The sequence below is a fragment of the Pholis gunnellus genome, assembly GCF_910591455.1.
Source record: "Pholis gunnellus genome assembly, chromosome: 6".
In the NCBI taxonomy this organism is placed as follows: Eukaryota; Metazoa; Chordata; class Actinopteri; order Perciformes; family Pholidae; genus Pholis; species Pholis gunnellus.
The window spans coordinates 28628516-28639622 of record NC_136532.1 but is presented as its reverse complement, the minus strand read 5'-3'; the positions used below and the strand labels follow the sequence as shown (position 1 = coordinate 28639622).

At 40.7% G+C, this 11107-nt stretch overlaps 1 protein-coding gene across 1 annotated transcript in view; it reads right to left on the bottom strand.

Annotated features, from left to right (window-relative positions):
* The window catches only part of LOC306697514 (regulator of G-protein signaling 3-like), a gene marked incomplete at its 5' end in the record, with an annotated part of 20268 nt that extends 11053 nt beyond the window's left edge, over positions 1-9215 (bottom strand). Inside the window, 7 exons of the mRNA XM_079161477.1 lie at positions 565-815; positions 923-962; positions 2195-2461; positions 2537-2636; positions 2956-3061; positions 3458-3539; positions 9162-9215. Coding sequence (XP_079017603.1) covers positions 565-815; positions 923-962; positions 2195-2461; positions 2537-2636; positions 2956-3061; positions 3458-3539; positions 9162-9215 — 900 coding nt within the window. The remainder of the gene's footprint in view (positions 1-564; positions 816-922; positions 963-2194; positions 2462-2536; positions 2637-2955; positions 3062-3457; positions 3540-9161) is intronic.
* Positions 9216-11107: the final 1892 nt, after the last annotated feature.

Here is an 11107-nt window from a genome sequence, read left to right as displayed (position 1 = left end):
CTTACTCGGTACTATTGAATAGTTTTTTTCCACCACACTAATGCATAGAATCATATAGAAGACGGGTCTAATGAAAGGGCAACTCTGGCTAAGTGGAGAGCAAGGCCGTCCTTCAATCAGGTGGTTCGAGCCCCGGCTCCGCTAGTTGCGTGTCCTTGAGCAAGACACTTAACCCCAAGAATTGCTCCTGTAGCTGTGCCTACGGTGTAGAATGTGATAGAATCTGAATTGTAAGTCGCTTTGGATAAAAGCGTCTGCTGAATGACTGTAATGTAATAATGTAATGCATAGAACTGTAAGAAGGGTCTAATACATAGAACTGTATATATGTCGTCGACCGTGGCTAAGTGGAGTGCAGGGCCGTCCTTCAATCAGACGATTGATGCCCGGTTAGTCGCAAGTCTTGAGCGTAATTCGCTTTGGATAAAAGCGTCCGCTAAATGACTGTAATGTAATGTATATAAGAAGAGTCTAATACATAGAACTGTATATAAGACTGGTCTAATACAACCATATATAAGAAGGTTCTAATACATAGAACCTGATTAGATTTTAGGTTCTTACCTGGACAAAGATGGGGAAGATGAGGGTTTTGGGTTCCAGGGTAACGTAGGTTCCGTAGGCAGGGCAGGGCAGATGTGATTGGACGATGGTGCAGTTCTGGTAGTTGCCGTAGTTGCTGGGCGGGGCTGATGAAGAGGAGGGGGGCGGGGGCAGGGTGGAGGTGTAGCCGCCGATAAGTCGCCGCGACGTTCCGGGTGGAGGGTCGTGGAGGAGGTTCTGATCTCTGCTGGGGTGAGTCTGGTACAGACGCCCTGGTGATCAACAACACAATAACAGCAGTAATATATATCATCAATACACAGGACATATAATCAATATATTCATCAATGCTCACAATGAATGATCAGAGTGGTGTTACCGAGAGTTCCATTACTGTCGTGATAAACCGGCTGCAGCAGCTAAAACACAGAGACAGAACATTATTAGGATTACTGTGAAAGAACAAACATCATGACGACGTTCTATCGTAATGATCGTGTCTGCTTGGAAAGTTCTACGTAAGCTTCAGGGTTCTTGGTGGGGAGAAAGGCTGTCAGTTCTGTTCTAGTGGAGGGGAAAGATTATTAGCCAGATTAAAGGTTCTGCATCATGTTTCAAGGTGAAAGGATGTATGTTGGGTTCTGGAGAAACACCATCAGTAATGTTATGGTTCTCATGAAATGTTCTAGGTGTTTTTTGGGTCTGATTAAAGGTTCTGCATCATGTTTGAATGTTCAAGGTTCTATGTTGGGTTCTGGAGAAACACCGTAAACACAGTAATGATATGGTTCTGATGATATATTCTAGGTCAGGGGTGGCCAACCAGTCAGAGACCAAGAGCCACATTTTTTACTGTGTTACCGCAAAGAGCCACATCATACACATGGGCACACATGAACATCACCCTATCCCTTCCTCACACACACACATACCTTTGCTCAGCCAGATTTATTGTAAATGTCACACACCAATATGATAATGACAGAAATTGACTCCTAAGACCACAGGCCAGTCATTTTCAACAATGAACATTGTGTACACCAGGGGTGTCAAACTCATTGTCGCTCTGGGGCCACATCAGCATCATGGTTGCCCCCAAAGGGCCGGTTGTCGGCGGGGGGGGGGGGGGGGGGGGGGGGGGTGCTGCTGCTCCTTCTTCGTCGGCGGGGAGGGTGGCTGCTGCTGCTGCTGTCACATACGCTGGTGGAGGTGTGCGCGGCGCGTGCGGATCGGGGAGGAGCTCCGCCTTGCGCGATACAACGGATATTTGTAAATTGTCCGACTTTTACATTTTTACTTAAAGCGGGGCTTTCAAACAGTCCGTCTCGGCGTTAAATGGGTCGACGAGGAACGTAATCTGTGGCCGCACATGCGCGTTTGACGAAAATACCGTATTTAACTCAAGCGAAGCGAACACGAACATTAAAAAAACACAAATACAAACTTCGATATGAACGTAAGAGCCGCATGAAACCGGGCAAAGAGCCGCATGCGGCTCGCGAGCCGCGGGTTGGCCACCCCTGTTCTAGGTGTTTTTGGAGTCAGATGAAAGGTTCTAGTGAGATATTAAGTCAGGCTCAGATGGATCCGAAGGTTGTTCTACCTGTGATGAGAAGACATATTTTGAGAGGCCCCGCCTCCTCAGACTCACCTGTCCTCCTGGATTGACAGGTGACAGGATGATGTAATTGTCTCCGTCTGATGATGTCACGCGGGTGCCCTTGAGTGTGGTGGTGCGAGACGAGTACTCGGTCACCTCCTGATCTTCCTCCTGCTCCTCCTCCTCCTCATGGTCCTCTTTCCTGTCCCTCCACAGAGAGCCCAGAGCCCCCCAACTAGACCGGACCCCTGACCCTCGACCCCATCTGCGGCCATGTTTACTGTGGGCGGGGTGAGGCAGGAGCTTCCTGCCTGTTGTCTAGGAAACGAGGAGGAGACGGTCAGTTCCTGTTGTGACCAGCAGGCGTCGGACTGTTCTTTTATAGAGACTCACCTGGTTGTGTGTTGGTGGGCGGAGCAAAGCTTCACATCCTGACCTGAGCTCAGGTAAACCACCTCTCCAGACCACCAACACGATCTGAGACGAGCAGCTCCTGAACACAGACAGACATGATGTGAAAAATATTAAAGTCAACAATAAAATCTAAATACATTCATCAAACTTGTGTTGTCAATCCAAAATTAATGGGTGTAAATCTCGAAAGAAATGGAGTTAATTTATTTTTTGTATTGGTTTTAAATGTAAACTTTGTGAAGCTGTTTAATCTGAGACTAGACTCATCTGCCTTCAGACAGTACGGAGGGATGCTGAGACCCAAAGGTGGATTTATTTTCCATATGAAGTTCTAATTAAACAGAGTAAACACTAACAGGTAACAGGTAGTAGGTCAGACTCTGAGGGGGCGGGGCTACCTGATGGTGTTGGCGAGGTCGACGCATTTCCAGGTTTCCACAGGAAGTCCGTTCAGCTGCAGGACCGAGTCTCCATGACGGAGACCAGACCGGTGAGCCGGACCTCCTACAGACAAATAAAGCCTGGTAAACTCACTGCTACAGATCTCAACTGAAGGTGGTTTGTTCTACAGTTTGGACCAATCACAGCCCAGCTAGTGAGTCCTTGTCCAATCAGGTGGCGGAGAAGTTCATGAGCTTTAGTCATAGCTTACATATAATACATAACTTATGTCTAGGACTCAGGGAGGTGAGCCGTTTATCAATTTATACTATTGTTTGACTGCTTTCTGATTTATAATGTTTATGTTTATAGTGTTCATGTTTATAGTGTTTATAATGTTCATGTTTATAATAATAAGAAAGTTAATGATGTTTATGTTTCTATTGTTTCTGTGTATAATAGTGATCATGTTTACATTGTTTATAATATTTATAATATTTAATTAGTGGGTTTTCTCACCGGGGTCGACAGCTTGGACTTTAACTGGACAATCTGAGAAGATCGTGAATCCAAAACCATCTTTTCCTCGAACAACGTTCACCTGGAAAAAACAAAGAGAGTTCAGTTCAGCTGGATCTATAGGATACATGTACTTATACACATCCATGTACTTGTACACACATATACATGTACATATACATACATACATTGATTCTGTGGCTGCTGATACATCCTGAAAACGATAAACCAGAACTGTGAAACTGATGTGACACTTTATTACTGTTGAGATGATCTGTTACAAGTTACATATTCATGCTCCTCCTGCTCCCCAGAAGATAGGTTAGGTTCCTGCTCTTCCTGTTCTCCAGAGGGTAACATAAGTTCCTGCTCTTCAGAGGATGAATGACGTTCCTGTTCTCCAGAGGGTAACATAAGTTCCTGCTCTTCCTGTTCTCCAGAGGATAACATAAGTTCCTGCTCTTCAGAGGATGAATGACGTTCCTGCTCTCTAGAGGATGAATGACGTTCCTGCTCTCCAGAGGATGAATGACGTTCCTGCTCTTCAGAAGATGAATGACGTTCCTGCTCTCCAGAAGATGAATGACGTTCCTGCTCTCCAGAAGATGAAGGACGTTCCTGCTCTCCAGAAGATGAATGACGTTCCTGCTCTTCAGAGGATGAATGACGTTCCTGCTCTCCAGAGGATGAATGACGTTCCTGCTCTTCAGAAGATGAATGACGTTCCTGCTCTCCAGAAGATGAAGGACGTTCCTGCTCTTCAGAAGATGAATGACGTTCCTGCTCTCCAGAAGATGAATGACGTTCCTGCTCTTCAGAGGATGAAAGACGTTCCTGCTCTCCAGAAGATGAATGACGTTCCTGCTCTCCAGAAGATGAATGATGTTCCTGCTCTTCAGAGGATGAAGGACGTTCCTGCTCTCCAGAGGATGAATGACGTTCCTGCTCTCCAGAGGATGAATGACGTTCCTGCTCTTCAGAGGATGAAGGGCGTTCCTGCTCTCCAGAAGATGAATGACGTTCCTGCTCTCCAGAGGATGAAGGACGTTCCTGCTCTCCAGAGGATGAATGACGTTCCTGCTCTCCAGAGGATGAAGGACGTTCCTGCTCTTCAGAGGATGAACACTGTCAATGTTAGTGACTGCTGCTCTTCCTGCTCTCCAGAGGATGAACACTGTTGATGTATTCAGCCATGTTGACACATCCAGATCCGGACTGGAGGTATGTCTGTTACCATGACTCCTCCTGAGAGTTTTCTCTGCACAAAGGAAGTTAAATGTCCCTGAGTTCAGACTGACAGGCTGATATTAAACCTCCTGCGGGGTCTGAGTAGACACACCAGGGAGGAGGTCTTTAAAGAGGACTCAGACTCTCAGTGTTTGTGTTTCTCTAAAGGTTCAGTTTGGTTCACATGTCCTCAGAGACGTCTGATATTTAAACACAGTGATGTATGTAATAACATATCATCTTTATATGTAATAACATATAATCATTGTACATAATAACATATAATCATTATATGTAATAACATATAATCTTTATATATAATAACATATAATCATTATACATAATAACATATCATCTTTATATGTAATAACATATCATCTTTATATGTAATAACATATCATCTTTATATGTAATAACATATCATCTTTATATGTAATAACATATAATCATTATACGTAATAACATATAATCTTTATATATAATAACATATAATCTTTATATGTAATAACATATCATCTTTATATGTAATAACATATCATCTTTATATGTAATAACATATCATCTTTATATATAATAACATATAATCTTTATATAATAACATATAATCTTTATATGTAATAACATATAATCATTATACATAATAACATATAATCATTATATGTAATAACATATAATCTTTATATATAATAACATATAATCATTATACATAATAACATATCATCTTTATATGTAATAACATATCATCTTTATATATAATAACATATAATCTTTATATGTAATAACATATCATCTTTATATTTAATAACATATCATCTTTATATATAATAACATATAATCTTTATATATAATAACATATAATCTTTATATGTAATAACATATTATCTTTATATGTAATAACATATCATCTTTATATGTAATAACATATAATCATTATATGTAATAACATATCATCTTTATATATAATAACATATAATCTTTCTATATAATAACATATAATCATTATATGTAATAACATATCATCTTTATATGTAATAACATATCATCTTTATATGTAATAACATATCATCTTTATATGTAATAACATATAATCATTATATGTAATAACATATAATCATTATACATAATAACATATAATCATTATATGTAATAACATATCATCTTTATATATAATAACATATAATCTTTATATATAATAACATATAATCTTTATATGTAATAACATATCATCTTTATATGTAATAACATATAATCATTATATGTAATAACATATCATCTTTATATGTAATAACATATAATCTTTATATGTAATAACATATAATCATTATACATAATAACATATCATCTTTATATGTAATAACATATAATCATTATACATAATAACATATCATCTTTATATATAATAACATATAATCTTTATATATAATAACATATAATCATATATAATAACTAGTGCTTGGCAAGTTCACGCGTTATTATCACGTTAGCGCAGTGGTTCTCAAACTGTTTCTGTCACGCCCACTTTGGAGGAAGAAACATGTTCACGCCCCACCGCCCCAACAACATGGTAACAACATGGTAACAACATGGTAACAACATGGTAACATGGTAACAACATGGTAACAACATGGTAACAACATGGTAACAACATGCTCCATGTTGAACATTTATTGAAATAACATTTTGTGACTCCTCCATCTGTGCTTTTTCAAATAATAGAATAAAGGAAATTGCATCACTGTCAAGTAAAGCAGATCGCTCCATCAGACAAAAACAAATACAAAGTGCAGTCACGTTGTTAGAACAATGAAATAAAGTTCTATCTGTGCAAAAAATAACTAATATTTGGCAAGAAATAGCTTATTGAGGCTGCAATTAACCTGTTTTACACTAAATATCTCTTCATAACAACAATAACGTGCAACCTGTGCAAAACAAAACAACATGAGAGCAGATACACATGTCAGGAGCATTTTATATTAAATATGAGCTTTAAATGTAGCATTCTGATGAACGCTGAGAATAAAACTAAGTGATAAAACATTTACTTTAAGCAAAACACTAATGTATTATTCAGTTATTAATCAGTATTTCAGCTCTATTATTATGAACCTTTAAAAATTTTAGTCAAATAAAAACAAAGAAAGCAAGAGTAGCGAGAACATATTCATATTAACTTCATATTAACTCTACTGTTACCGTACAGCTGGTAGGATTGTGGCCAATCTTCTATTTGTAATTAATATGCATTCAATCCAGTTCAATTATTTAAATGAGGATGATAATCTACTCTGGCTAAGGTAGTTTATCAAGAGTAGAGTAAAGCTGTGATGTAACCGCAGTGGGACGGTTGGTCCTCTGTGGTCCTCACAGTGAACAGAGTGATGAGAGGACAGTGAGCCTTGTTGCTGTGCATTCAGCACACCCTGTCTGTTTAGACCTCCACCTTTATCTCACTACAAGGTCTATTTCAATCATTTAAATGGCAAAATAACACAAAGCAATGTAAATAATTTGGAGGCGATAGTTCGATGCAGTTTGTTCTCGTCGTGCTGCTGGATATGAAGTGTGTGTGTGAAAGTGCCGTAGGTCGCGGCTGGATCGATAACGGTGAACATTGCTCGGCTTCTCCTGGTGAGAAATAGGTGAAATTGTGGTAGTACTTGTAGTACCTTGAAGTACTTTGTGTATATATATGTTTTTGAGTGATTACAATAGGTTACATGGTCCATTTGATCAGAATCTCTTCGTCATGTACGTTTTTGAAATATTTTAAAATATCATTTCATTCGTTCTCAAAAGTGATTTGTACTACATGTGTGTACTCTTCTCCCCCTCTAGAGCCCCATTGGGGCCCTCTCGGGTTCAAGGTTGTGTTTTAGTTTGTAATATGTATAATAATCATATCATTTAGTTATCACTACTGAGACTTTAACAAACATAAAACATGACGTAGATAGGTTTGCAGTTTAAGATGTATATTTAAATTCATCTCTGACACACATGAAGATAAAGTTGTGAACACCGGCTGAATATCTATGATCAGAATCATTATAACTGTGTTATAACTGCTGCTGTGTGAAGAGAATCCTGCTGTTAACAAGAACCTGATGAGTTTAAAGTGTTTAAACCAAATGTTGTTGACCTTTAGTTCATAGAGCAGCACTTTAACATGAAAGAGCTCAACACGCTACTTTAGATTCATTATGAACTTTAACACAACAATGAGATTAATCACGATTAAAAGTTGTAATGGTTGCCCAGCACTAATAATAACATATATTCTTTATATATATTTATTCTGAGGTACAAACATGAATATCTCTTATTTTAATCATCAGGTATTTAATTAATGAGGTATTAATGAGGACCAGGCTGGGAGGCGGGGCTAAAGGAAACGCTACTGAGCATGCTCAGTGGGCCCAGTGTTGAGGAGGATCAGCAGTGAACATTGGGTATTTATTTGCCCTGTGTTTCCTCTTACGACGTGTTTTCACTTCATCAAAGAGGATTGAAACACTTTGCTCCCTAAAATTGTCGTATTCAGCGTTCAGTCGTTCGTAGCTCCACCCACTCTGGTTTCAGAAAAACAAGATGGCTTCGGTCAAAATGCTGAACTGGAGGCTACAAAACAGCCCTCCACAAACCAACGGGTGACATCACGGTGACATCACGGTGACATCTTCCACTTCTACAGCTCATGGCTGAATACAAGCTGCAGCATGAGAGGAGGCCTGAAGACAAATCTCAGGGCGCAATAAACACAAAGCTCCTGAACTGAAGAGTTCAAGTTTGTCTTTGAATGTTTGTGTAGCCTGTTCAAACACACACACACACACATTTACACACACACACACACACTGTCACACACACAGTTTCTCAGTACCATCATGCAGTTTTAATGTGTGTGAATTATTGATCGACTTGTCACACAAACACACACAACTCTGTCACTTCCTGTCAAAAACCTCCAAACAGCCTGTAGTGACATCACACTGAGCAGCCAATCAGAAGAGACTTCCTGCTGTGATGTTTGTGTTTCTTGGTGAATGTCTCGCAGAAACCTGAAACCAGTACTGGACTCTAGTGGGTCCTACTGGACTTTACTGGACTCTAGTGGGTCCTACTGGACTTTACTGGACTCTAGTGGGTCCTACTGGACTTTACTGGAGCTGAAAACACACCTAAAAGACAACAGTCCTGGTGGCTCACCTTAACATTTTCTTCATGACCCCAGACCCCCCTAGAGGGTCCAGGATCCACTAGTCTCACAAAAACCTGAAGGAAACTCTGTAGTAAGTCATCCGAAGCTGAACCCCCCCCCCCCCCCCCCACGACCCCCCCAAACGCCCAAACCGTAAGCCACTTAATTTCCTCCAGAGAGTTTGAAGACCGAATGAACAGAGTTCTGATCCAGAACTCAACTTTCATCAGAGTCCAGATAAAGAACTGGTCCCTAAATCAGAATCAATGATCAGACCTGAGGCAGATTCTGTCCGATGCAGACTCGACACAGACTGTGGATCGTGTGCATCACAGCGGATCACGTTGATTTCAAATCCTGCAGGTCCACCCGTCCATTTTCAGATCCAGATCCAGATCCAGATCAAGATCCAGGGTTCAGACAATCCGGTCTGATTCAGATCCAGAATAATAAACACAGGTCCAGGTCTAATCCAGGTCCAGATTTACAGAAAGTTTTCAACAAAAACCAGAGCCAGATGGAAACCAGCTCAGGTTTATAGAGCCAGATCCGAGCAGTCAGAGAGCAGTCAGGTCTGAACCAGGTCCAAATTTACAGAACCAGAACTAGATCTGACCCTGGTCCAGATTATAAGAAAGAGATTTATTCCAGGCTTCAGAGACAAAGAATCCGGACTTCACAAAACCAGGGGACACGTCCAATCCAGATCTACAGAACCAGGTCTGATGCGGGTCCAGCTGGTCTAGTGGTCTAGGTGGTCCAGCGTGTGAGAGACTCAACAGTCTACTGGATGTTAGAGAGCAGAGAGTTCAGGAAGTGTGAGTCTTATCGCACGGATACACACTCTGTTTGTGAGTGTGTGTTTCCTGCTATTCTTCCGACTGTTGGTTCCCACACACACACACACACACACACACACACACACACACACACACACACACACACACATATACATACACACACACACACACACACACACACACACACATATACATACACACACAGACACACACACACACACACACACACACAGACACACATATACACACACATATACATACACACACAGACACACACACACATATACATACAGACACACACACACACACACACACACACATATACACACACACACACATACACACACACACACACAAACACACACTCCCCCTCCCCCGTGTGAACGCTGTCATTCAGGATCGACTGTTTTCAACTCTGGACTCTGACGGTCTTCAGCTAGTCCCTCACAGACCTGAACCGTAGACCCGGTCCTGCTCGCCCTCACAGACCTGAACTGACTTGAACCTGAACCCACAAAAGTGGACTCAGGTTCACTTTGAGACAGGAAGTCTTTTCTAGCTTCCCCTTTCAAAACAAAATGATGTTGAGGCTCTTATTCTGAAGAGCTCTGTTGCTATGGTAACTAATGCATCATGTATCACACATGACAGGTGAAGCTGGTTCACACACTCGTCCTCCTGAGAGTTGTTGCTCTTGTGAGGACCGATGTGAGCTTCAGACCGTGATAGTGAGGACATCTAATCCTGGTCCTCACTGTTTGAGGGTTCAGGATCAGGTTTAGGTTCAGTCCAGGATCAGATGGGTTCAGGTCTTAGGGAATAAGGTGCTGTGATATTATGCAGTAAACATGTGTGTGGTAGCAGAAGAAGCGTCACTCTATAATTCATCACATGTGAATCTTTGATGAGTCTTTAAAGAAAAACAGTCAAACACACAAACAGTCTGTTTGTGATCATCTGATTGGTCGACTTAGCTAGTTAGCAGCTTCGCTAAGTAGAGATGCTACAAAATGCAATAACACCTGGACTCAAAGATACACCTGCAGAGATTCAAAGATACACCTGCATGGACTCAAAGATAAACCTGCAGAGATTCAAAGATACACCTGCAGAGATTCAACGATACACCTGCATGGATTCAAAGATACACCTGCAGAGATCCAAAGATACACCTGCAGAGATTCAAAGATACACCTGCATGGATTCATAGATACACCTGCATGGATTCAAAGATACACCTGCAGAGATCCAAAGATACACCTGCAGAGATTCAAAGATACACCTGCATGGACTCAAAGATAAACCTGCTGAGATTCAAAGATACACCTGCAGAGATTCAAAGATACACCTGCATAGATTCAAAGATACACCTGCATGGATTCAAAGATACACCTGCAGAGATCCAAAGATACACCTGCAGAG